Here is a 24,251-nt window from a genome sequence, read left to right on the forward strand (position 1 = left end):
TTTCTTTTTTGACCTTCAATCCGGTCTTTCGGAAATTTCCGATCGTTGGAATATTTCTGAAAATTTAGTAACTAGAAGTCGTAAAAGTTGATATAGGCAACGTTCGCCAAGCATGCCGAAAAAGTTTGAAGGAGAAAATTCAAAGGTGGCAGTTGCCAGAGCGCGTAAGGAGGCAGCCAAACAGGCAGACCAGAAAAAGAAAGAAGAAAAGCAGGAAGAAGAGTTCTGGAAAGATGATGATAAACATGTTCAGAAAAAGTTGCAGCGCAAAGACGAGAAGGAAAAGAAAAGAGTAGAACAGTTGGTAACTGCCATCAAACCTTATTTAGCAATCTCATTTCTGAGATAGAAAGTAATAATTTAAATTGTTGGAAAAATAAGGAAAAGAAAACTGCACTTAAAAATCTGGCAGACGAAGAAATGGAAGCAATAAAGGCACCACCTAAGCAAGCATCCAGCAAAATTTCTCGCCTACAAATTCAAGTATACAAAATCTGTTGTGAGGGTGGATTCAATCAGAGTACAATATTCTTCTGCATTCAATTTCCGGTAGGCTGAATTAGAGAAGAGGGAAGCTGCTGCCAAAGGTAAAGGATCACAAACTAAAGTTGTGCCAGTGGAAGATATGGATGCACCAATTCCAGAAAATATAAATAGAGTGGTAATTGATGGAGAAGTAGCTAGCTCAGTAGATGAAGCTATCCAAGTTCTAAGGTATGCTTATTTGTCAAATTCTGTAACTGGTCTATTACTATGAAAATGGCAATTAGAATTAGTGATTCAGCTGCTGATATTGAACGACATCCCGAAAAACGAATGAAAGCTGCGTATGCAGCGTTTGAGGAAAGACATCTTCCGCGCCTCCGAGAAGAAAATCCCAACATGCGCCTTTCGCAAGTTAAACAAATGTTGCATAGGTAAACAAAAACGAGGTGCTAAAAATGTTATTCTCTTAAATATCTGTTGATATTTGTTTTCTAGGGAATGGCTTAAAAGCCCAGAAAATCCGCTAAATGCATCCCACTCTCAATACAATAAAAAAAAATAACGTTAACATTAATATTTGCTCTGAGGTTGAGTTTGATCAATGAAGTTAACATTTTTGTGCTCATCAAAATTTGAAAAATATTAATGTTGAAAGAATACAAACTCGAAGGGACAACACGCAATCTTTTTTACTACAATTTTTGTACGATGCCGAAAAGTTTTATAGTTGTCAGAAAATTTGGACGAAAGCTTCCCTTAAATCAATCTTCGATTATTTTACTATTTCATTTTTGATTTTCAATTTCAGTTTTACGTATGTAGCGTTTAAATCGCTGTAGCTTTACCATGAGGTGTAACTATCGAGCGTGTAAATGATGTTTTGAATTCAAATTATACTAGATCCATCAGGCATCTAATGGCAGAACAACTGAAAATTATCTGGTGGCTTGTAATGCACCAACATTATTGGGGAATGCACTTTTATGCACTAACATTAACAAATATAACGAAATGAAATAGTGAAATATAAAAAAAAAAATATTTTAAATATAATTTTAATTTCTCTTAAGATATGCTTCACAATCTCTAAGAACAGATTGTAAGTCTGCATATTCAACCAACTGACAAGCTTCTTCCAATTTTACCCATTTGAAATCCTTATGTTCTTCTGAAAGCTTCACTGCTAGATTAGGGTCCACAAGCTTGGCAGGCCAGTATATTACAGTTTTAGGCTTTTGATTAACTTCATAATGTAATTCTTTTTTTAAGTTTTCCATGATCTCTAGATGATTGCCTTTCAAGCCAGCTTCTTCTTCAGTTTCTCTGAGGGCTGTTTCCATGTCACTCTCTCCAGGGTCAACATGACCTGATAACAAAATAAAATAAAATAATAACATCATATGCCAGCAAAAATGTTAGAGAACTAATAAACCTTTTGGTGGTGTCCAATGGTGGTGACCATACGCAGTCTGCAATAATAGATATTCTATTTCCGAAGAAACAATTCTGTAGATTATTAAACCAGAGGCTCGTAAATTCCTCATCGTAACGATCTAAACAATTTTCAATTTTTCAGCCTGGGTTTCTTAGATAAAAGACAAACGATGGAATATCGGAAGGAGACAAGAGTAACCTTACTATCTATTTTCAAGTATGTGGAACTACTAAAAGAAATACAGCATGTAAACGTCCAGCATTGCCAGTTTCATTACAATAACAATTCTTGTTTTATACAAACTCAGTGCTGGTTGTTATGGAATTGTAGGATAGATCTATTCTACGACCCTGGTTTTCACTTGGCGGCTTGCGCAGACTTTTCAAATCTCATGATGACGGCATATACAAATTGCTAATTAATAAGCCACTCTTTATGGAGATGAGAACTCCTACTCATGGTTTCACCAACAAAACTATGGCGCCATCTAGCGGAACGGCGACAGTCTTTATTTAAAAGTGCAGAAGGCTTCTCTTGTTGTGTTTTCTTGTCAGTCACAGTTGTATTTAAGTCGTCATTGGGATCACGTTGTAAAGGACTCAGAGAGAATGCGAGCGTCACGTTGCTTGGAGATTTGTTGCATAATATTACTGTATTCTCAGATATGTATTGCTGCCAATGATTTACAAGGGCACCCTGTTATTTTAGGTAAACAATTTTTAAATTAACACATCTAAAAGAAAATGGAAACTAAACTGAATAAATGTTTATTATTATAAATTAGTGCCAGGTGATGGAGGAAGTCAAATCGAAGGGAGACTTGATAAACCTACTGCTGTGCATTATGTTTGCTCAAAGAAAACTGATTACTGGTTCAGCTTATGGCTAAATATGGAACTTCTAGTTCCGATTGTTATTGATTGTTGGGTTGACAACATGAAGTTAACCTATGACAACACTACCAGGAAAACTACTAATAATCCTGGTGTAGAGATCAGAATTCCTGATTTTGGTAACTCAACATCAGTTGAATGGATTGATCCAAGTAAAGCATCAGCAGGAAACTATTTTGCCACAATTGCTGAATCTATACTTAAATTTGGCTATGAAAGAAATGTTTCACTGAGAGGAGCTCCATATGATTTTCGCAAAGCACCAAGTGAGGATTATCGTACTAAATCGGTTTTTATTATGTTTTTACCCATGAAATTTGTTTGGAATTTCAGACGAACTTCAAGATTATTTTGTGAACACCAAAGCACTTGTGGAAGATACTTACAGCAGAACAAATGGGCAAAAAATAATATTTATTACCCACAGCATGGGATCTCCAATGATTCTCTACTTCTTAAATCACCAGACCCAAGAATGGAAAAATAAATACATTAAATCATGGATCTCTTTAGCTGGTTGTTGGGCTGGCACTATCAAAGCCTTGAAAGTTTATGCCCAAGGTTTGTTAAAAACATTAATAGATGCTTTTTAATTTGGCTTTGAAAAACTGTTGCATTTTATTTCAGGCGATAACCTGGGCGTGCGTGTACTCAGCGAAACTGCACTGCGGGAGCAGCAAAGGTATTTCATATCAAAACTCTTTTTCTAAAAATTTATTTCAATTGTACCTTTCTTTGTATTCCAACCAACTAAAGAACTAGCCCGAGTTTATCTTGGTTGATGCCATCCGACAAACTATGGACACCGGAGGAAGTGATGGTCCAGACATCAGGACGAAATTACACAATTCGAGATTATCAGGACTTCTTCCTGTAAGATACAACGATCGCGCGATGTCTTGTATTCGTCTTGCTAACAATTCTTGTTTTCTTGTCTTTTTGGACACAGAGATATTGATTTCCCGTTGGGATATGATATGTGGCAGGACACGCATCCTTTGGTACACGAATTGACAGCACCAGGCGTGGAGATCCATTGCATAGTATGCTAGCTTGTCTACAACTTTGTTGTATCTGTCCTGTTTTGCATTCATCTTTTATTTGTTATTTACTTTATAGTTTGGAACAGGTGTGGATACAGCTGAGCGACTAGTGTACAGTAAATCATCACCCATTGGGAAAGCTACAATCATTATGGGTGATGGCGATGGCACCGTCAATGTTCGTAGTCTAGCCGCATGCAGCAAATGGATCAAAGAGCAGTCACAGCCTGTCTATGTCCAGGCATTCCCCAATAGAGACCACATGGCTGTGCTTTATGTAATTTTTTCTCTATCAAATTTTGCCTTCATTGCTCGTAAGTTTATTTGTCTAATATTATGACAGGATCCAGTCATTTTAGATTACATTCAACGAGTTGTCACTGCCAGCCAGGAAGAGGAGGCGGTGCGTAAAGCGTAAGACGCTTTTATTTTCCTTTAAAACTCAAGACTCTCTGGTTTTCTCCTTGTATAACGTGTGCCGCCATTTTCGATTTAGTAAATGCGACACCTCATTTATATAACACGTATCGTGTCAGCCTGTTAGTATAAATAAACATTGTACATTCATTTGTTGTCCCCACATCCCCAGTTTGCAATGAAACATTCTGTTACAATATAATTTACTGAAAATGAAAACTTCGCTATTTATTTCCATCTCATTCGTGTTTACTTCTTTTCATGTGTTTGAATTATTTGCTAGAGAGGATGACAAAATAGGTTTCTAAAATTAAAATTAAGGGAGTGAGGAGTGGGACCACATGGTATCGCATATACCGATACAAATGCTACTCAACTGTTTAATTGTTTGTCTCCCTAACGCCAAACTATTCCAAACGGTAAACGTTGGCGTTGAAAAGGGTTAAGAACCATTGAAAACTAACCGCGAGAAAAAACCAGCCGGAAAAGCGGTATTCAAGTCTTTTTAAATTGGAAGTGAACAGGTAGGGGATGAACACATCAGATTTAGGTTTTTGACGACTTGGAATGGGAACTATTCTAGTCCGCCGACGAGTTGGCGACGGCAGCAGTTCGAGCCTGCGTAGCAGCGGGTGGAGCTACGGTGGTTGAAGATTTTTCGGCAGCTAATAAAACTGTGTGTTGACCACCTGCAGAGGCCAGAAAAACCAATCGGTTTTCTAATTGTTTCCCCTTGATGGTTGTTGGTTCTAGCACGTCATCTTCGTGCCCAAGTCCAAGCTGGCCGTTCGTACCCATTCCCCAGGAAAAGGCCATCCCTAATCAGATGTGATTGTAAAATTCATGTCGGTTTCACTTTGCCGTGACAATTATTTTGCTTACCAGATTCCGTGACGGCTAGGGAAACAGATTCACCGGCTGTGACGTCCACACATTTTTGTGACTGAAGTGCTGGGATTGGCGTGGGGACAGCTAAATCTTTTGCGTCAGCACCCATACCCAAACGTCCGTATTCTTTACGGCCGAGACTGTAAACGAGACCTGTAAAAGCCTTAGGTTAGCTTAGTCCGAAAGCCAAATTACTCTTCCAATTTACCATTTTCGTCCAAAGCTAGCGTGTGGTGCTGGCCACAGGAAATGCTTTGCCAACGGTGTCCCTTGAAACCATCGGAAACTTCAGGTTGGAAACGCGCGTCTTGGCTCGGGAGTCCTGTTTAGATAATAATGGATTTTCATAAGTGACACGATATTAATTATGTAAAAAGGTAAATTTAAACTTTTGCACGTACCAAGTTGATTATAGTTGTTAAGGCCGAAGACATAAATCAGGCCAGTGTCTTTGGCACGGGCAAACGTCGCATAAGACCCTGTCCACACACTGTCGATGACAACACGTTTCTTTCCCTTGCCCAATGCGACCGGCTGGGGTGTTAGTAGGTAATTCTTGCCTTTGCGGCCTCCTCGGTTGGAAAACACTTCAGCAACGCGACCCAACTGTCCCTGTTCAGCACAACCACAAGTATAGACCTGGCCGTCGGAAGACAGGCAAACTAGATGGTCGGCACCAGAAGCAATTTGAGTCATAGGTATGCCTTCTAGAATAGGTACTGGCAACTTTTGCGAACCAGTCTCGTTAAGTCCCATAGGCCCGTGAGAATCCTACCAAAACAATAGATAAACTTCCAGTTCTCAATCTTGACTGTGTGACAAAAGTTCTTACACGGAATGTGCCCCAGATAAAACATCGTCCGTCTTCTAACAAAGCAGCAGTATGCGAATCTCCCGCCGATATTAATGTTGCTTTACCAGGCAAATTGACTAGTCCAGGTTCGAATTCGCTACCTTCTTCGCTAGTATCACGACCCAAAGCTCCCTCGTCATTACACCCAAATGTGTAAATTTCGCCTAAATGGATGCGGGATTTTTAAAACATTAATTGGTGAATAACGGTTGATGCAATAGGTCTAAACAAAAATGAAACGAACCTTTACTAGTTAGGCAGACTGTGTGCATACCACCGGCTACTACATCTATGACATCTTTGACTTGATCTACTAAGGCCGGCCGATTCTTTTCCAAAACATCAGGGCCTAATCCTAGCTGACCCACGTCACCTTGGCCCATGCAAAGAACCATACCAGTTCCACGTTTTTGACGAAACGGAACAACTATTTCAACTGCAAAAGAATTATTAGTGGAATCATTCGAATAATCCACACATTTGTTTTAAGATGTTCCTCACGTTTAGGTTTCTTAGCCGCGACAACTTCTTTAGCTGGCTTCGGTCGCTTTCGAGCTTCGGCGGTTTCTGTTTTTTTCGTTTCTTTATTCTTTTTTTCGTTGATTACTTCTGCAGGACTATCATCAGAAGATGTTTCCATTTCAGATGCAGCCTTCTTTGCCTTAGCTGTGGCTGGCTTTTTCTTTTCTGGTGTAGCCACTCTAGATGGATTCATACAAAAGTGTCAGTCTTGCAGTTCGCATATAAACATAAAACTAGAACTTACTTAGGAACCTTAGGAGCTTTGGCAGCTGAAATCTTTTTAGGCTTGGCTGGTGAAGGTTTAGGCTTTGGTGTCTTTACTGCTTTTACAACTGTGGTTGTTTCTTTAGCAACAGTTTTAGTAGTTCGTTTTGCTTTCGTAGGGACCTCATCATCTGCTTCTGTTGCTTTCTTTGCTTTGCCTTTTGGTGCAGGGGTTGCTTTGGATTTCGCAGGTTCTGGTGCAGGTACTTTTGTGAGCTTAGCTGCTTTTGGAACAGCAACTTTTTTCACAGGGCTTTGCTGTGGGCTAACAGTAGCTTTGCCTTTCTTCGCAACTGCTTTTGGCTTTGCAGCTTGTTTTGCTGTTGATTTTGTTGCTGTTTTTGCTACTTCTGCAGGCTTTTCCTCAACTTCAGCAACCTAAAAAGGCAAATTTCGAAAAAAAATAGTTATTTATTTTTTAATTTGAGTATTGGCAAGATATAGCATATAGTTTTCTCATAGAACAAAAAATCATTGATAAGCGGCTTAGTTTCCGAAAAACAGAGGTAGGCTTGCAACTCTCATTTTCCCTTGGGATACATAGCTTCTCTGAATGCCTAACGGTTTCAGCATGAAAAACACAATGCCGGTGTCTCCGAAACTGGGCCAGCTGAGAGCTTTGTGGAGCAATTACTATTCCTTTAAAAATCAACGTACCTTCCGTTTGACCATTTTAATCTTTTGATATTAATCCGCGTGACAAAAACGAACAACTGAGTTAAGTTTGGCGGGACTACGATTGTCGATGAAAGACAGTCCCACATACAGCGCACTGGAGGTTCGAGACTAGTCAAAAAACGTACAGAAAATTGGAGAGGGCGCTACGCACGCGGTTGCGAAGTTGCCATGTTTTCCCGCCACTGTACGTCGCTTGCTATTTCGAAAACTGCCATTTCCATAAATTGATTCGGCACGTAAGCATATCAGTGAATCCATATTTTCCAACGTCTCATTCTATAAATATCAAATACATTTTTTTCACACATCTAATCTGAGTTCTGCGTTCATAAAAATGACAACGTTTTAAATTTTATATGGTTATACAGAGACGATTACGATTTTTATTCGGTAAATTTGTATTTATTTTGTAAGGCATATTCCAGCAATCTACATTTAAAAATCAAAAATCAATAAATTGGTTCCTTTTGGGCTGGGCAGCACCACTTGCATTATTCCGTCCCTTGCTTAATAGCCAACGAAGCGTCAATCAAGTAAATAATAGAATTGACCAAGCAAATCGCCTACAGAAACAATTGGTATACAGAAAGGTTCAATTACATCTGAATTTATACAAATAAATTATTGAATACGTTACCCCCAGGGCGACTCCAGGCTCACTGCCTTCCAGGGGTTTTAAATGTCCTTTGTAATGTTCCAGCACCAATCCTCCGACCGTTAAGAAAAGCACGAATCCAATGAGGTTATAAATAACTTCGAGAAACGGCGTGTAATAATTAACAATTCCGGCTGGGTTTCGGATATATGCAAGAAGCAACGGACCTGCATGGCAGACGATATTGAACTATGCACTCTTTTTTTTTAGAAAGATATCTTTACAGCTGGAAAGAGTTGGGATACATACCAGTGATGAGCAGCATGCCTCCAAATGTAACCATTCCAACTATAAATTTCAAAACACATTTTCTCTTAATGATTGCAATGTTCTGATCAATCTTTTAAAAACTAAAATCATTACCAATGTAACGATCTGCTGCCGCCGTATCGGTGCCACCGAAACTCAAATTGTAATGGCGATAAACCACAAGGCAAACAACAGCTAAGGCCTGACAGCGTTCATCAAGACGAAGAATATCTGAAGTGCAAAATTTAATACAATAATTTTGATTTCACTTACCACTTCGGCTATTTTCATGGCTCCTCGGGCATGGGCTAATGCACGTGTATCGGTCATTTTTGTCACGTATAAAATTTGACTGTGGCTGTCTTCGGGTGCTCGATGTAGAATGATAAAAAGATCGGTTCCAGCTTGCTAATGATCTACACAAACCACGTACTCGTCAACGTTTCTTTCATCCATGGGTTTTCCGAAATGAAACGAGTTCCGTAGAATTTCTCAAGCGTTTTGCTAACGATTTTTTGCCCTTTTTTTTTTTAAGGAATGAACAGTAAGAAGAGAATAGTTTTTAGTCCCAAGGGAATTACACATAAATACCATTTACATTTAAAACTAAAATTGACAAGTGGTCGATTGTTATTCTTGCTAAATATTGTCACGGAGCATTGGCAATTTAGTTTCCGGAATAGATTTTCAGCGCCTGTTGGATAGATTTATGCTTCGTCTTATTTATAACGCCATTTTTTTTTCAGCCTTAACTTCTTTTCCGTGAAAGCGGAAGTTTACCATTGTACAGGGAGGGAAGTGGTGATGGCCACGATGATTGTGGTCAGTTTGAAAAGAAACGGTTACGTTCGATGGATCGGTCGAACGCACTCGAAAAGGCTTTTTAAGAGTTAAGAATAAAACCACACATTGTGGTTACTAATGTTTTCATCTTTGTGCTTACTAATTGGCCAGAGAAGTAATGAAGTTTCCACATGAAATGATTCAAGTGATTTGTCCATTCTACCGATTCCTACACATGTGTTCACGCACCTTAACGTATTTCTCGTTTCTTACTGAAGCGTGAAGCTCGGTTATGGCACAATGTGCTTCGTAACTTATTGCACCAACGGTTGTGAAATAAAAGATTTTTCCCAAAACAATTCATTACGGCTAACCATGTAATTATATATTTGGTGTTTTTTAGGTAGAACAAATATAAAAACACACACGGTTTAGGCAAACGCTAAAATGTTAGGCAAAGAAAAATAATTTTATATGTAATTTTCACGAGCTATTCCGTATTGCTGAAGCTCTACACGACTTCATTTCGGAAATAAATGAGGTAAAAACACCCCGTTCAAACGGTAGAACCTTGCCGGAGAGCCAGGGCAGCATCGGTCAGGTAGAAGAAAGCGTTGATGATGCAAAGGGACTAAATAAGAATTCACGAAATGAAGGATCAAACCAAAAATGATAAATGAAATATGTTTCATTACTCCAAGAGCCTTTCCAGCAGTAATGTTGTCAGTGGTGTTCAAACCGAAGGCTTTGTCGATCCCGGTACCGGATTGGGTCGTGTTAGAGGGACCGAACCAATCGTTCATGTCTCCTCTTCTGTTGTCATTGCCGGTCTGAGTTACTCCAGCGTAGTTACGGTAGTGATCCAAGGCGAGAGAGCCCACCGTCAAGAAGAGAATGAATCCCAGCGTGTTGTAAATGATCTCCAGAAACGGTTGGTAAGTTCCCGAGGTGCTCCACAGGTAGGAGATGAGCAACGGGAGAGACACCAGCAGCATACCACCAACTGTGACCAATCCGACGTTGTAACGATCGTGGAATGCTCCCGATGCTACATCACCACCAAAGTTCAACGAATAGGTGCGGATCAAGATCAGGCAGATCAAGGCGATAATCTGTGCATTTTAAATACAAAACTTAACCGTCATGGATGTAATAACTAATTGAAAATGAAATGGTTACAATTTCAGCTAGCTTCATGAAGCCGTGAGTGCGTGCCAAAAGTCTGAAGTCTGCCATTGTTGAAAATGTTTGTTTTTCTTGAAATTAGAGAACTTATTCCTTGCTGGTCAGTCGGACAAGTGACTAGTGAAGAATCAATGAATGTCACCTCATCTTTTATGTGTTCAGTGGGTCCACTCCATTTTCGCCTTTGGGCTTGGCCTTTAACGAACGTTTGCCCGACAACCCTCTTCAAGTTATTCCAGAGCCTTTTTCACCATCAACTTCAAAGACTACCTAGAAATGTTTTTCAGTTATTTGTGACCTCATCTACTACGAATCGAGGACGACTCATCGGGGTACTATGCCGTTATCAAGGATTAAAAGCGTCCACAAATCGTTTTCTTTTTCTTTTTTCTTGTTCTTCTATTTCTGAATATAGGGTCTAAAAATGAGATACTTTGTATTTCTTTGATGCCACGTCAACAGAACGTCACTTCGACTGTTTTCTGAGATTTTCCAGTGTCTTTGCATTGGATGGTGGTGGTAGCACTGATCGGTTCAAAGAGATCGTACAGGTAGAAGGGCATCTCTCTATCTAGTTTTGTGTCATTTGCTTACAAGTGGTGGCTTTTTAAAAACAATGGGGTTGGGATATGGTATACACAATCAAGTAAATATGTGGTCGATCCTTTGCGAAAGAATCGGGAAATATCTAATGAGAAAAGTCATTTCTGAGCTATTTGAATGAAATTATGTTTGTGTGTAAATGCTTCATAGTGGTGCTTCTTTTTTCATTGCCAGATCCAGGATGAGATGAATCAACTAAAACAGATGTGAAATTCGGTTGAACAATAATGGGTGCCTTTCACTTTAGGAAAATCCGAACCAAAGAAACGATTGTGTTGAGCAGGAAGAAAAAAGAATTGATGATCAGCATCGACTGAATAATAAAAAACAAAAGTTCAGCTTAATAATCAATTATTTTCATTTTTTTCTTTTTATTACCCCGAGTGATCGACCCGCATTCAAGTTTCCTGGCCGGTTGCGGTAGATGACGTAGAAATCGAGGGATAGAATTCCAGCCGTCAGAAAGAGGACGAACCCCATCAGGGAGTATATCAAATCCTTTCAACAAAAACATTTTGAAAATCAAGGGAGCAAAAAAATTGTGGTCATTTGTGTGTACCAATCCTGGGCGAATTTCCGATCCGAAGAGGTGGGCCACGAAGATGGGAATGGTGACGAGGAGCATACCACCAATAGTCATCACGCCGAAGAGGTAACGATCGTGATAAGAGGCCTGGTTGTATTCCCCGCCGAAGGATAGGTTGTAATAGCGTAGCAAGACGATGCAAATGATGGCCAGGAACTATATTGACGAGCGGTACCGCAGGGGTTGTATAGAGAAATATTTTTAAAATCAAAGAAAAACAGAGTTAGATTACACGCTTTAGACAAGAGGGAGAAAGACTCTCCGAATCTTTAATTTCATGGGTAATAATAACCTGCAGGGAAAATACAAGAAAACTATTTCTTTATCAGCAAGTTTTATTTCCATACCGAAGAGTGTGGTCTCTTGTTTTTTGTTTTTTTAAAGTTATCCTTGATGCTATCGATTCCGTATTAAATGATCTCTCTCTTCGTCAAAAGAGTCTTTTTAAATGGGGTCGTAAAAAGAATCGTCGTAAATTCAAAGAAAACGGACATCGTTTTAATTTTTTTACGAACAAACTCGTTCGTGACAGATGGCCTATTCGAAACTAGCACTGAAGTTCATCGATAGTCATAACAAAACAAGCCGGAAAAGAAAAAAATTACTGATTGCACTCGCATTTATCAACTCCCCATTTTGATTTTCCTCGGTTGGTGGAATTCAATTAAAACTATCCAGGTTTTCCTGTTGTCATTCTTTGTGTCTCTTTATCTCGTTTTACAATGTATATACTAGTCCGTCACTTCCGGCAATTCCGGTTCCGGTCATCAGGTCGCTGACGAATCGTTTCTTTTTTTTTTTGTTCCGCATTTTTCGCTTATCAATTTCGAGGCCTTTTTTTCCTGTTGCATTAGAACGACCGGAACCTACCAGTCACCGTGACCGCCTTTCAACGCGGGTCGTCACACATGTACGTTCGAATTATTTGTCTAACATCAGACATATGCCCTGTGTATCTTGGTCCTTGATTGCGTGTCTAATTGTAGACACAAACTATTTTTCCTACAACAATAGCAGCTTATTTTCCCCCGTTATTTTCTCTTTGCAGCTCGCATTGAAAATTGAATTCATGTCGCTGATCGCATGCGAGTCACGCGTTCCGACGACAATAGCCAAAAGTCTCTTGTTCCCTATTAAGGTTTCCTTTTTTTAGGGTAAATTCATGTTGTGTTTAAATGGGCAACCTACAAATCTAAGCTATACCTGTTTTGGTCGGTCTTTGCTACGTAGTCTGCATACGTCCTCACGCAAAGGCCTTGGACCCTGGGTTCCTATCGAAGCTGCCTATATACTACACACAGTTTGATATACGAAAACACGTAGCTAACGTGGAAAACAAGAGAAACACAGTGCTTTTTTTGTTTTATTTTTTTTTTGCCCTCAGGTCACGTTCTGAGCGGGGGCATTAACATGGCTGTTACCGTATGGTAGAGAGGGGGGGGGGATAGAGGGCGGAGGTTGAAATAGGAAATGAACGATTCTACACGACGCCCTTGTAGTAGAATGAGTAGTACTAGCGTACATGTGTGACCTTTACGTTCCTCTATGGCGTAACGGCTGTCATCAAATACCACGCAATTTTTAGAACTACATCGTTTGTTAACGTGTCAATTTCCAGCTATAGACTTTACGATAAAAAAAAAAAATGAATTGAAGTAAGAAAAAACAACTTACGATCTGGATGAATTTAAGAGCGGGGACGGCCCATTGGCCAAGAAGCGAAGAAACAACATCTTTCATTTCAGCCATATTTTTTTGTTTAAAATTCCACGCGTGGAAATCCGAGCACGCGAAATCAGGTATCCGTCGGGGGGCACGCCCAAAAACAAAACGGACTTTTTTTTTCAAAAAAAAAAAAGGAACGGACGCGGGACGGCGTCGTCTTTCACGTTTTTGCACGATTGATGTTCAGACTACCGTAAAAACTGTCTGCTTGTTCCGCAAATTGGCGCGCGTCCGAAACTCGAAACACGGAAACACAAAAGGTGCGTCTATTCTTTCATCAAGTTTTTACCGAAGCGCACTGCGATTCACGTAGCGTCCACGACAGAACACGACCGACACTGCAATGCCCACCAACGAACTGAATACAAAAAAAAAAGAAAAAAGAAGTTACGACCTGCGACGGTTCTTACCAAACATATAGGGATCCCGTTTGGCTGGAGGTTACGTGGCCAGTGGGGTCTTTCAAACCTGCCTTTTTGTCAGCGTTGTACGAGGAGGCGGAGCAACAGGTTTTTAAAGAAAAACAGAACCTACTCCGGGCGGGAGAAAAAGGTGAAGAGATGGGGGGGGGGGGAGAACCCAAAAAATAGGGATATAGAAAAAAGAGGCCAACAGCCGAACACACGAAGGCTCAATAGAGAAGCTTGTTGCCTTCACGGGCAGTGTATCCCGAAGAAATAAGCCCTACGGTGGAATTGGCCGTACGCTGTTGGCCCGGGAACGAGGTAGAGAAGAATAAACAAAAAAAATAGCTGATTGGTCAGTTTTCCGCAGCGACGCGCAACAGGTGTTCTGTCGTACACACTTGACTCTCTATACATGGTATTTCTTGTTGAAACATAGCAGGAAAGGGGAGACTTTAGGACAGCAGCCAAACCGATTCAAAAGGTGTTGCAGGTGAGCGCACCTGATGCAAAGTAAGCACGTCGTGTGTTTGAATTTTTATCCCGTCATTTGTTTGAATATCGTCGTTTTCCTAATTCCGCTTCGTTGGAATTGATCAGCGCTGACGGAATTCCAGCCTGTCAGCTAGCCACATTTATGCATTCACGCAAGAGCTTGTCACGCATCACTTGCGCGCGCCAAGTAAATCGCATGACCGAAACAAGCGTTGCACGTAATTAGAAATTCGAATCCACGGCCAACTACGTTGAAAATTTGCAATCGTTACGTATTTTAGCCGCGTTTTCCAGAAGAAATGCGTCTTACACGAACGAAACTGTTTGCCAAACAGCCGCTTTACAGCCGTCCTGGCTAAATTTGCTCCAATTGTTTGAACTGTTATCGCCTTGTTCGAATCCCAAGAAGTAATTATCCTGTAAAAAAGAAAAAGAACAAACGGCAAAAATTAATAAAGGCAAAATTTTACGACATGTCTTTATTATCATTAATTGTCCATCAGCGGCATCATCACATGTGAAGTGTACCGGAAGAGTAAACCGAAAAAAATAAAGGAAAAACAAGCGGATGAAACCGCAACACTTTTTTTTCTGGGAAAAATATAGGGGGAAGCAAAAAAGAAATAAAAAAAAAAAAAGGAAAACGATAGGAAAAAAAAAAATTGGGTGATAATTATTTCGGTTTGTAGAACAAGGAGTTGGAGTAAAGAAAATTTACATTGGTTAAGTCATTTTTTTCTCTCTCGTATTCCTTACATTGCCCCTGTTCTTCTTTTTTTTTAGTTTTTTAAATGGCGTTTTTGTTTTCGGGAGAGAGTTATGTGGCGTAACGCCTGGTGTTTTTCTTCCTCGAATTCTACGTCGACTGACTAGGAGAGCTAAATCATTTTAAGCATGCAATGGGATTAAAAAAAAATTATAATAATAATAAAAAAAGAAAAATTGAGGCAGGAAGACGAGAAAAAAATAGAATCGTACTTGATTAAGTAATCTTTCCCTTGTGGAAAATAATCAATAGGATAAAGGATCTTCACAAGTCATGAGTGTGTCATGAGGCACTTTTGAGGAAACGGAAAGAAGCTAACGTGAGTTGGAAAAGAAAGGGAGAAGGCCAGCCACAATTTTTTTTGGAGGGGAGGAGTGATTGTAAACGGGGGGAAGTGGGGATCTTGGATGTCAGGAGTGCAAAAGAGGATGCGTTACGATTACAAGAAGGTTCGTTTACGACAGGATTGCTATGCTCCTGCGTGAAATGTTGACGTTGTCCATACTGGCTGAGCGCTTCATATTAGCTCGCAAAATTTCCGCTGCCAATTTATCCTCGCAGACCCGCGACATGGCCTCCAGCTACATTAATTAAAGAACACAATTACAATAAGTTGAATGACGTGGAATTTGAATTCAACGAACCTTGGTTGCCTTTTCTTTGGTTAAAGGCTCTGCAGGGAAATTCATTTCATTCGCTTCGGCAAGCGTCCTCAGGTCAAAATAATATTTGGCGTAAACGCTTGAGGGAATATTGATGTTGAACTGAAGCATTTCCAAAAAGTGGCGCTCCAACTCGTTCCTTCAATCAGAATCAGATAGTAAACAGAAACAAAACAAAAGAGCGGTGGCATAATGCAGTAGGGCAGTTTCATCGTGATAAGATTCGTAATCTTGAACCAAGACTTACATATCTTCCACTGTGATATCTTTGAGGATTTGGCAATAGTCAACATTCCAAACTGCTTGATCATCCCATACTTTGGAAGCTAATAGAATGGCGCCCAGCACCACTCTTTTCCAATTTCCAGGGGTAATGTCGATTTCAGCATAAGTCAATAGCCTGTAATTTAGAACGCGAAATTGTAATCTTTGGGGGCGAGATAAAAAGAAATACTCTTGGAATAATTTCTAGATATTTATGATTTAAATATGTTCCATCCGCGTAATGACGGCCAACCTTTCCAAATAAATCAGGGTGATGATGGCACACTCGGCAGTCAGTTGAGCAGCGTTGAATAACGTTCTGACAAACTTGTAGACTTGGCGGTGATCGGGGTTATACCGGCTATAATCATTAGATACGCCGTCCTTCTGCGATAGTTATAAAGCAAAACGCAAAACGTGAATGCTGACGAAACTTAAACTTTTGCAGCCACTTCAAATGAAAGTAACATTCCACTGACTGATAATGGGTGTAGTTTCTCATCAAAAATGTCCATCTGTCGCTCGGATTGCCGGTTTTTAATGTGGTAGTAGATGGCTAGTGTTACACACTTGATAGTGTTCTTCAAATTAGGCTGGCAGACTGTGCTCTCATCTACAAAGATGGTTGAGCAGGAATTGGATTTCTTCAAGGTGCCTTTATCGTGGAGCTAGAAGCAAAGCAGTGGAGTCAGAAAATCAAGATGAAATGGTAAAAAATATAACACCACACCTGAAGTTGACTTCTCCTCCTCTCAAGTCCCTCTGATTACAACAGAAAATGTGAGTCTTTATTCTACAATCTGTAGAAGTGTAACAATTATTACCATGAATAGCAGCTCTTGACCTCTCCATGAATATTGTTTCAGCTTTGGGGTGAAGCGAAGGATCAGATTGCCAGTCTTCTGGCTCTCTTTCACTGATGTGTTGAAGATTAGCTGTACTTTCAGCCCTGCCAGGCTCATTGGATTCCAGGACTCTTCGCTCAGAGACATCATTGACTTTTCGTTGAGGTTGAGGACTGCCACTGTAGTAGCAGCAGTTGAATGACTGCTTGTTACCCATGATAATCCTTATTGATGTGGAAGATTAAAATCACAGTTCTTCAGTTCCTGTTCATAGAAAAACATAAACACAAATTAAAACATGTGAGTCGTAAAGAGAGGAAAATGCGTCCGATTCGGCGAAGAATTGACCGACAACAGACGGTGTGATATCGCCATAGATATAGAATTTCTGTTTCCCGACTTACTTGAGACAGATCTTCGTCGTCTGTTTTCTAGACATGTGTTGTTCCAATGTCGACGCCTTCATGAGAGCGGACAAATAGGTCACGCGAAAGGACCGAATATAAGGCTCAACCAAACGTCAAACTTGAATTCTGTATTAATCACTTTATTATCTTCTCCATTAGAGCCGCTGCTTAGAAAAGACAGCAAGCTGCAGAATGCCTATCAACATTGCCATATTCATTATTAGAAATACGCGCTTTGGCAGCAAAACACGGAAGCAAATTTTACCGGTAAAATTTTTGTGAATGATAAATGAAATTAGTGAAGTTTTGTTTTAAAACATTTGGGCTTTAATTTTACGTTACTTAGATAGTAATTGCATTCCCGAATCCCGACGTGCGATGGTCCGATTGGCGCGATGGCCAATTGCCAAGAAACGATAGCAAGTAGACCCAAACCCCAAAGTCCAAAATAAAATTCAGTTTATCTTTAATTACATTATAATAAAACTATTTTCATATAATTTTATGCCACTCATGCGCCGCATTTTTCAATTATGAAACTAAATGCACTAAAACTTGACAAGTAAGCATGAAACATTTGGCAACGTCTTTTATGTAATCGACTGAAATTTGGGTCGATACTTTAATCGGTCCTTTGCAGTTGTAGAAGTTGGGAGGGAGTTGGGAAAAAATTGTTCGAGAAGGAGAAATTTAGATCCCTAATTTCCTCCCTTGTATAGATTTCTATAATGGCGGAATCGGAGGGCCGTGTTATTGAAGAAATCAATTTAACCGACGACGATCAAAACGAAGTCGAGTGCCTGGAAGATTTAGTCACGTTAGACGGCACGGATTGCACCCATGATGACATGATGGATTCGTCCCATGGGTCACAAGATGACATCGTCGATATCACCCCACCACCTGAAGTGTAAGATAATTTAATATTGTTCTTTGTTATGTAATAGCAATGCTTTACCAGAGTTTGCTGTTAAGCTAGCTTGTTTGGTGTCACCCTTGAAACAAATGTTTTTCTTTCCATAAACACATACCTGAAAATTTCCTCAAGCAAAAAAAGCACATGGGCTTGAGAATGAAGTAAATATTTTTGAGGGAAGCAGGTTGATCTTTGCTTGAAAGATTGATTAGTTAAATGTCAAGGATTTCTATTCGCTTCCTAAAAAGAAAAATCTATATCACAAGTGAGAATTAAGTGTGATGTACTTGACCTGATAAAATGTTTTGGGTGTAGGTGCGCTTTTACCATATCTGGACAGCCATTTTGTAAAAATGTAGGTTACCCCCACTCGTTGGAAAGTGTTTACTCATGAAAATTCAGAAATGGTTCATTGTTGGCATCACTTCACAGGGAAATTGTGCTTACAATACATTAGTGTGTCCTTTTTTTTCAATATGCACAATTCTGGAGAAAAGTTCCAGTTAGCTGTGCATTCTCCAGTTGTTTGAGAATCCTGTTTTTTTCTTCAATACTTTGTATATTTAATTATTTACTAATTTTTCTTTGTTTGCTGCTGAAACTTCGTGTTCAAACGTGTAAAACCCAAACAAAGAAGAAAAAGCAGCGCCCCCTTTGAAATTCTCTGTGACCCTGAAGTCAGTCTTGTTTGGGCACGTGAATCCTTGCATCACGGTAGATTATTTTGTTTTATTATCGATCCTTTTTGAGAAGTGGCATTTAGCAAATTGAAGGTCAACGACATTTCGTTTCCTTCATGTGTCACGGTAGTATCTCCGTTGGAGAATCGTGTATGGTATATGCAGTGCAGTTGGAAGTTAGAGTCCTTAACAGTCAACAACTCGAAGAAAGAAGTAGAAGCGATCAGAGACCTTGACGCATGACGTTAAGCTGCCACATAGCAGCTGAATCGTTCAGGTTGCTTGCTGACGCATGCTTAAAGAAAACTGGCTGGCCTTGGTAATGTTGCCGAACTCTGTGAGATATTTCAGCAACCCCCAACCCTTTCCTCCCAAACACGACACGCTATTTCAACCGGTCAGTCTTGCCAGTGAAAGGATTCAAGTAGAGAGACTTGGTTATTTGTTCGTCGTCTTCTTGTGGCGGGCTGCACACACGTCATTAGGGGAAGGGGATTTTTATTTCCAGAACGCCGTCTGCTATATTTGGATTTGTTTTGGCTCCTCTTCCGGCGTCTTGCCTTCGTCATTGCTTCGTGAATAGCCCCTGCGGCCGAGCTGCTCATAGTCGTTACTGTGTGTAAAAATGCGATTGGATGAAGGTATAGGGACTTACTGAAACTCTCAAAAGAGTCTGATCTTTGTCTGGCGCAATCAGTCGCTCCCAGACCGCCTCGCGGCAACCAGGGTGGGTACGAATTCGTCAAGAAGTCTATTCCCTTGTTTTTTTGTTTGTTTTTTTAAATGTCTTTTCGTGTTGTCTTGACGGACCATATTCGATCAGTCACGCTCCGTCTTTGACTTTCGCGCAGTGATTGCTACATATCGAAGTGTTCTTGTTATTTGCCGGAAATCCTTGTTACTATCGAACAATTTCTCTCCCCTCCCTGTGACGTATAGTAGACATGAAAATGCCTTGGTATTCTTCTTATTACCCGGAGTCTTCCCAGCGAAATCGATTTCGTCAGCCGAATCGCACCAGCAATCCGGCCAGCAACGTGTCCCATCATCATACGATTCACATTGCAACGTCATCTTATGCAATGCCATCGTTTCGCCAGCACGTTTACTATCCATCGTGTCCGTCTCCGCCACCGTCATACCCCCGTCGACATTATCAAAACGAGTTTAGTCATTTTCGGCCAGAGAGCACTGGTCTACATAGCGGTGCGACGAGTTACAGGCCACGTCATTCATCTCCGAATTCAAGTGTTGGATCGAGTCCATTCAAGAGCCGAAGTGACGGATCGACTTGGTACCACCACCGCCGGACAGTTGATTCGGCCACTGAGCGCCTTTTGGCCCGTGCCGATGCGCTCACTGAGCGACTCCATCGACTGCTGGCCAAGTCGGCCGACTTACACTGGCGCCGTATGGATCACCCAGTACGGCCGGATATTTTTAACCGAATGAGTCAGTCAAATGCTCCGTCTACGACAACTGGAACGTCGCCGACTGCTAATATGGCAACCGATACAAATGTGGATGCCTCTTCCGTTCGAGTCGATGACATCACTGTGTCTAAAACTGAACCACGTCCAACCACTCGAACGCATGTCATCACCATTAAGCTGAGTAACAGCTACAGCAACAGAGGCAATCGTCGGTCTCAGCATTTGGTTCAAGAGCCTGCAGAGCACGAAGAGCAGCAAAAGCCTCAAGTGCCGCCGAAGCCGCAAGAGAATCAGCGGCCTCAAGAGTCACACAAGTTTGAAGAGAATCAGAAAATTCGTGAGCCAAAGGAGACGGCCGAGCGACAGGAGTCTCCAGAACCGCAGCAGCCATCAAGGGAAACGCATCGGCCAAAAGCGCACGAATCGCAGCCCAGTCATTTTTACTCGCGGACATATCGACATTCGACAACTCGTAAGCCACCTGTCGTTCGGATCATTCCGATTCATATCGAAGTGGAATCGGATGATTCCGGCATTGCGGTCGACCCCGAAAGGGACATTCAGGTTCCGGATGAGGATCCACGAGTTACGATAAATAGCAGTCCTATCCCTAGTCCTAGACACGTGTCATCCATTTTCGTGGATGATCCTATCCCCGTTGTCGAAATACCTGTGATGCCAGAGTCAACTGTAGAATCAAATGTCGAACCTGAGGCGTTGGACATCGAACTGGAGGAACCAGTCCATCCAGCTAATGGTTCAACCAACAGCCGTCGTTGGGCTCTCACTCTGAGGTAGGCATTCCCAAATAGAAGGGACCTCATCAAACACCACGTCAGCACGGATTGCTTTTTTTTTTTATAAATACTATCTGCTTAATCCCCTAACTTTCCGAGATGAAGGCGATATCTCTTCGGCTACCTTAACCAATACTGCTGTCTTCTACGTTATCTGATCTGGGGGAAAGTTGGCATTCGTCAATATATAATACTGGGAATTCCTGGTTACAGGAACCAAGCCACACAATCCTCTCGCCTAATACAAGAGAAATCGTGAATGTGTAATTTTTATCGCTTAATGAAAATCACTTAGTCGTATATCATTCCGTGTTGTTTCAGCCGCGCCCGGGCTCGCTGCCGAGAAAGTTGTTGGCTTGACGTCATGTTAAATAATCGCTTTGTTTTTGTGTCCTTGACAAAATCTCAGATTTGTGTAGGCACTTTTTTTTTTTAACACGTTTTTTTCCCTCATTTTAATTTGCAATTTTTTTCTTTTTCTCTGTTTGCAGTCTCGCCGAAGAAAAGAAGGCGGAAGGCAATGCTTACTACAAGGTGAAAGACTACAGAAAAGCTTTGGCGTGTTACACTCGCGCCATCGAACTCTGCCCGGAGAGTGTGGCCTATTATGGCAACCGCGCAGCCTGTCGCATGATGATGGGTTCGTACCAGGACGCTTTGGAAGATGCCCGCGAGAGCACCCGTCTGGATTCTAGCTTTGCTAAGGGCTACGTCCGTATCGCTAAATGCTGTTTGGCACTCGGTGATACTGCGGCTGCCCTTAATGCGATCAACAAAGCCGAAGAACTCGATCCCAATTCCGATCTGGCCAACGAAAAGCGCTCTCTTCACGTCCTTCAACAACTCAGTGAAGAGATGAGCAAAGCCAACGCCAAAGGCGATTATCGTAAAGTAATTCTTACCAAGTTGTTACATTTTATAAATGTATCTTTTCCTAAATCCGTCTTCATTTTTCAAGGTAATCTACTGTTGCGATCGCTCTCTTGAACACGCCCCAGCTGCTCGTCGTCTGAAACTGACCAAAGCTGAATGTCTTGCTTTACTATCTCGTTACGCTGAAGCAGAAGAAATGGCCAAGTAATTTGCTTTTTATTGTAAAAGTATGTCCTAAGAATTTATTTGATTAATTTTTCCTCTTGTTACTTCCAGCGACGTTCTAAGGTTAGACCAGACAAACGCCGATGCACTTTTAGTGAGGGGTTTGTGTTTTTATTATCAAGACAACATCGATCGAGCCTTCCTTCACTTCAAACAGGTCCTTCTCATGGCTCCTGACCACGTCAAAGCTCGTGATATCTTCAGAGTTAGTGAAAGATTTTCTTTCTTTTCCTCATCTATATTTGCTTTGGCGTGTTTACTGTATCCTAATATTGTCTAAACATTTGATAGAGAGCTAAGTTGCTCAAAGCTAAGAAGGAAGAAGGCAACGAAGCTTTCAAGGCCGGGCGGTACCAGGAGGCTCATGATTTGTACACTGCAACTTTGATTATTGACCCTAACAACAAGCTGACCAACGCTAAAGTGTATTTTAACCGTGCTGTTGTACTAGTAAAGGTATTGATGTTTTTCTTTTTTCACATTGAAAAAAAATTAAATTAAAGCTAACTCTTGTTTGCTTCGTTTTCAGCTTGGCAAATTGAAGGAGGCCTTAGGCGACTGTGACAGAGCAATTGAGTTAGACGAAACCTATATCAAAGCGTATCTACGCAGAGCTAAGATAAACATGGACCTTGAACAGTTCGAAGATGCTGTCAGAGACTACGAAAAGGTCAATAAAATGGAAAAGAATCGAGGTTTGTTACTTGACCGTTTATTGGTAAAATATTAATCGCCAATTAATGATTCGGAAACGTGGTTTTATTCAGATTACAAGCGTTTGTTACAAGAGGCAAAATTGGCACTGAAGAAGTCCCTACGAAAAGATTACTACAAGATATTGGGCATCGATCGCAATGCCAATGATGATGAAATCAAAAAAGCCTATAAGAAAAGAGCACTCGTTCATCATCCTGGTATTTCGTTGATTTGATTTTTTTCTCTTTGTGATGCTAATGAAGTGATATTGCAATAGATCGGCACTCCAGCGCCACTGAAGAGGAAAAGAAAGAGCAAGAAAAGAAATTTAAAGAATTGGGAGAAGCTTACGGCATCCTTTCAGACCCCAAAAAGAAGTCCCGATATGATAATGGGCACGATATCGATGATAACGATGGTGGTGGATATTCAAGTATATTTAACTAATGAATTTAATGTACGACAGAAATTTATTCTTGGTTTTTTTTAAAGGCGAAATGGATCCTAACCAAATATTCCAAGCGTTTTTCGGTGGGCCGGGCATGTTCCGGATGGGTAATATGGGCGGAGGAATGGGTGGTATGGGTGGTGCAGGAATGGGCGGCCATTGTCCAGGCAGTTTCAACTTTCAATTTGGCTAAGTGTCACTAATGCTCTTTGATACACCAACCATTAACCTATATGCATTCAATCTCGAAAAGTCCGTAATTGGCCGTAAGACATGAGCACCTTTTGTCTTACTCTTCAGTCGGCAAAACTTTTCTTTTCGAAAGTTGAAGCATGTGGCTGTAAAAACACTTTTGCCATTTATTTGCGCTGTTTATACATTTACCCAATCCTTAGACTCACCGACCGATCTTCTTATCATGCTATACACGGACTAAAATTTATCATCTTTCCTGATCCTTTTTTTTTTTAGATGATCGAAATGCTGACAAATAATTTTGTAACTTCTGTTCCACAACAGTCTGGTAGGATTCCGCGGAATTGTTTGTTTTATCTTTCTGCCCTCGTAGCAAAACACGCTACAATAGCATGGTCTTGCGTGAAGGTTCACCAGCTTATTGGTATTGCAAACAGTTACCGTAAGTCAAAAAGCAGAATGTTCGGTGTAGGTAAATAAGCAGGCTTGGTCAAGTTATTGTTATGTCATTGTTGTCTGTGTTGCTGTCGCATCTGATTATGTTAAGCGTTCGTGCTTTGCAATCATAGCTCATTTTGGTGCTCGTTTATCGGATCTTAAATGGCTTTTATATGGCCCTGCGATATTTTTGTAGCTAACTATATGGTAATGATTTTTGCAAAGTTATCAGTGGAACTCCTTTTCGTAATAAATAAGAAAGCTGTCAAATTTTCGCGGATGAACACCAACATACTGTGGTATTACGAACGCTAGGTGAAAGAAACTTTGAAGAGATGTATAAACGTTTGCCAACCGTGCTAGCTAGGAAATCCATTGAATCCACACATCAAATCTAAAAGTAAAGACATAATATGTAGGTTTTCCCTTAGTCAAGTACATG

The 24,251-nt window shown here is 40.7% G+C and overlaps 8 protein-coding genes across 9 annotated transcripts in view; 2 read left to right on the forward strand and 6 right to left on the reverse strand.

Moving 5' to 3' along the window:
- The first annotated feature begins 2 nt into the window (after window positions 1–2).
- On the forward strand, window positions 3–4,424 carry LOC130694462 (phospholipase A2 group XV-like). The gene is made up of 13 exons (XM_057517545.2): window positions 3–304; window positions 382–483; window positions 554–714; window positions 771–917; window positions 982–1,044; window positions 2,586–2,629; window positions 2,706–3,080; window positions 3,148–3,375; window positions 3,442–3,496; window positions 3,571–3,687; window positions 3,764–3,857; window positions 3,934–4,134; window positions 4,201–4,424. The coding sequence occupies exons 1-13, from the start codon at window positions 113–115 to the stop codon at window positions 4,273–4,275; spliced, it is 1,854 nt and encodes a 617-aa protein (XP_057373528.2). The 5' UTR covers window positions 3–112; the 3' UTR covers window positions 4,276–4,424.
- LOC130694472 (bis(5'-nucleosyl)-tetraphosphatase [asymmetrical]-like) lies at window positions 1,422–2,139 on the reverse strand. Its single transcript, XM_057517556.2, has 2 exons — window positions 1,919–2,139; window positions 1,422–1,852 (listed from the first exon to the last, which is right to left on the reverse strand). Exons 1-2 carry the CDS (start codon window positions 2,028–2,030, stop codon window positions 1,542–1,544), a joined length of 423 nt encoding a protein of 140 aa, XP_057373539.1. The 5' UTR covers window positions 2,031–2,139; the 3' UTR covers window positions 1,422–1,541.
- A 335-nt stretch (window positions 4,425–4,759) lies between the features above and the next one.
- On the reverse strand, window positions 4,760–7,617 carry LOC130694459 (regulator of chromosome condensation-like). Its single transcript, XM_057517542.2, has 9 exons — window positions 7,459–7,617; window positions 6,782–7,179; window positions 6,517–6,716; window positions 6,260–6,451; window positions 5,995–6,179; window positions 5,564–5,933; window positions 5,371–5,484; window positions 5,157–5,315; window positions 4,760–5,092 (listed from the first exon to the last, which is right to left on the reverse strand). Exons 1-9 carry the CDS (start codon window positions 7,471–7,473, stop codon window positions 4,854–4,856), a joined length of 1,872 nt encoding a protein of 623 aa, XP_057373525.1. The 5' UTR covers window positions 7,474–7,617; the 3' UTR covers window positions 4,760–4,853.
- A 267-nt stretch (window positions 7,618–7,884) lies between these two features.
- LOC130694471 (protein snakeskin-like) lies at window positions 7,885–8,804 on the reverse strand. Its single transcript, XM_057517555.2, has 5 exons — window positions 8,657–8,804; window positions 8,498–8,585; window positions 8,384–8,422; window positions 8,117–8,301; window positions 7,885–8,042 (listed from the first exon to the last, which is right to left on the reverse strand). Exons 1-5 carry the CDS (start codon window positions 8,711–8,713, stop codon window positions 7,971–7,973), a joined length of 441 nt encoding a protein of 146 aa, XP_057373538.1. The 5' UTR covers window positions 8,714–8,804; the 3' UTR covers window positions 7,885–7,970.
- A 725-nt stretch (window positions 8,805–9,529) lies between these two features.
- The window catches only part of LOC130694469 (uncharacterized), a 31,739-nt gene continuing 17,017 nt past the window's right edge, over window positions 9,530–24,251 (reverse strand). The window contains exons 2-4 of the mRNA XM_057517553.1: window positions 10,346–10,431; window positions 9,862–10,278; window positions 9,530–9,797 (exon numbers count right to left, since the gene is read on the reverse strand). Of these exons, the coding sequence (XP_057373536.1) occupies window positions 9,723–9,797; window positions 9,862–10,278; window positions 10,346–10,402 (549 nt within the window). The 5' untranslated portion in view covers window positions 10,403–10,431 and the 3' untranslated portion in view covers window positions 9,530–9,722. The remainder of the gene's footprint in view (window positions 9,798–9,861; window positions 10,279–10,345; window positions 10,432–24,251) is intronic.
- Window positions 11,191–13,603, reverse strand: LOC130694470 (uncharacterized). The gene is made up of 4 exons (XM_057517554.2): window positions 13,215–13,603; window positions 11,514–11,696; window positions 11,333–11,452; window positions 11,191–11,267 (listed from the first exon to the last, which is right to left on the reverse strand). The coding sequence occupies exons 1-4, from the start codon at window positions 13,287–13,289 to the stop codon at window positions 11,193–11,195; spliced, it is 453 nt and encodes a 150-aa protein (XP_057373537.1). The 5' UTR covers window positions 13,290–13,603; the 3' UTR covers window positions 11,191–11,192.
- Window positions 14,629–17,300, reverse strand: LOC130694477 (cyclin-Y-like protein 1). The gene is made up of 8 exons (XM_057517561.2): window positions 17,106–17,300; window positions 16,681–16,965; window positions 16,587–16,618; window positions 16,336–16,524; window positions 16,110–16,243; window positions 15,840–15,992; window positions 15,575–15,731; window positions 14,629–15,511 (listed from the first exon to the last, which is right to left on the reverse strand). Exons 2-8 carry the CDS (start codon window positions 16,916–16,918, stop codon window positions 15,386–15,388), a joined length of 1,029 nt encoding a protein of 342 aa, XP_057373544.1. The 5' UTR covers window positions 16,919–16,965; window positions 17,106–17,300; the 3' UTR covers window positions 14,629–15,385.
- LOC130694452 (dnaJ homolog subfamily C member 7-like) lies at window positions 17,721–23,618 on the forward strand. Of its 2 annotated transcripts, none has more exons than XM_057517536.2 (9): window positions 17,721–18,018; window positions 21,426–21,825; window positions 21,893–22,011; window positions 22,084–22,237; window positions 22,324–22,488; window positions 22,562–22,727; window positions 22,800–22,946; window positions 23,006–23,161; window positions 23,221–23,618. In XM_057517536.2, the coding sequence occupies exons 1-9, from the start codon at window positions 17,837–17,839 to the stop codon at window positions 23,367–23,369; spliced, it is 1,638 nt and encodes a 545-aa protein (XP_057373519.1). In that variant the 5' UTR covers window positions 17,721–17,836; the 3' UTR covers window positions 23,370–23,618. The 2 variants fall into 2 exon arrangements, with proteins under 2 accessions (XP_057373519.1, XP_057373518.2); XM_057517535.2 differs by lacking the exon at window positions 17,721–18,018 and adding an exon at window positions 19,472–20,931.

Source organism: Daphnia carinata, chromosome 4 (genome assembly GCF_022539665.2).
Source record: "Daphnia carinata strain CSIRO-1 chromosome 4, CSIRO_AGI_Dcar_HiC_V3, whole genome shotgun sequence".
Lineage (NCBI taxonomy): Eukaryota > Metazoa > Arthropoda > Branchiopoda > Diplostraca > Daphniidae > Daphnia > Daphnia carinata.

What these genes read in the sequence shown, in the direction of transcription:
- LOC130694452 (XM_057517535.2), top strand. Translation starts at nt 19,649, where the DNA reads ATGAAAATGCCTTGGTATTCTTCTTATTACCCGGAGTCTTCCCAGCGA. An exon ending in GTGCTGTTGTACTAGTAAAG is followed by an intron (nt 22,489 to 22,561) that starts GTATTGATGTTT and finishes CTTCGTTTTCAG; the next exon opens with CTTGGCAAATTGAAGGAGGC. An exon ending in AGCACTCGTTCATCATCCTG is followed by an intron (nt 22,947 to 23,005) that starts GTATTTCGTTGA and finishes ATATTGCAATAG; the next exon opens with ATCGGCACTCCAGCGCCACT.
- LOC130694471 (XM_057517555.2), bottom strand. Translation starts at nt 8,713, where the DNA reads ATGACCGATACACGTGCATTAGCCCATGCCCGAGGAGCCATGAAAATA. An exon ending in AGGCATGCTGCTCATCACTG is followed by an intron (nt 8,302 to 8,383) that starts GTATGTATCCCA and finishes TCTGCCATGCAG; the next exon opens with GTCCGTTGCTTCTTGCATAT. An exon ending in AGCCTGGAGTCGCCCTGGGG is followed by an intron (nt 8,043 to 8,116) that starts GTAACGTATTCA and finishes TTGTTTCTGTAG; the next exon opens with GCGATTTGCTTGGTCAATTC.
- LOC130694472 (XM_057517556.2), bottom strand. Translation starts at nt 2,030, where the DNA reads ATGAGGAATTTACGAGCCTCTGGTTTAATAATCTACAGAATTGTTTCT. An exon ending in CCATTGGACACCACCAAAAG is followed by an intron (nt 1,853 to 1,918) that starts GTTTATTAGTTC and finishes TTTTGTTATCAG; the next exon opens with GTCATGTTGACCCTGGAGAG.
- LOC130694462 (XM_057517545.2), top strand. Translation starts at nt 113, where the DNA reads ATGCCGAAAAAGTTTGAAGGAGAAAATTCAAAGGTGGCAGTTGCCAGA. An exon ending in AGAAAAGAGTAGAACAGTTG is followed by an intron (nt 305 to 381) that starts GTAACTGCCATC and finishes TGGAAAAATAAG; the next exon opens with GAAAAGAAAACTGCACTTAA. An exon ending in GATTATCAGGACTTCTTCCT is followed by an intron (nt 3,688 to 3,763) that starts GTAAGATACAAC and finishes TTTTGGACACAG; the next exon opens with AGATATTGATTTCCCGTTGG.
- LOC130694477 (XM_057517561.2), bottom strand. Translation starts at nt 16,918, where the DNA reads ATGGGTAACAAGCAGTCATTCAACTGCTGCTACTACAGTGGCAGTCCT. An exon ending in ACCCTGATTTATTTGGAAAG is followed by an intron (nt 15,993 to 16,109) that starts GTTGGCCGTCAT and finishes TCTAAATTACAG; the next exon opens with GCTATTGACTTATGCTGAAA. An exon ending in GATATCACAGTGGAAGATAT is followed by an intron (nt 15,732 to 15,839) that starts GTAAGTCTTGGT and finishes TTCTGATTGAAG; the next exon opens with GAACGAGTTGGAGCGCCACT.
- LOC130694470 (XM_057517554.2), bottom strand. Translation starts at nt 13,289, where the DNA reads ATGGCTGAAATGAAAGATGTTGTTTCTTCGCTTCTTGGCCAATGGGCC. An exon ending in CTCTTAAATTCATCCAGATC is followed by an intron (nt 11,697 to 13,214) that starts GTAAGTTGTTTT and finishes TCGTCAATATAG; the next exon opens with TTCCTGGCCATCATTTGCAT. An exon ending in ATGCGGGTCGATCACTCGGG is followed by an intron (nt 11,268 to 11,332) that starts GTAATAAAAAGA and finishes TTTATTATTCAG; the next exon opens with TCGATGCTGATCATCAATTC.
- LOC130694459 (XM_057517542.2), bottom strand. An exon ending in CGCGGCTAAGAAACCTAAAC is followed by an intron (nt 6,452 to 6,516) that starts GTGAGGAACATC and finishes ATTCTTTTGCAG; the next exon opens with TTGAAATAGTTGTTCCGTTT. An exon ending in CCTAGCCGTCACGGAATCTG is followed by an intron (nt 5,093 to 5,156) that starts GTAAGCAAAATA and finishes ACATCTGATTAG; the next exon opens with GGATGGCCTTTTCCTGGGGA.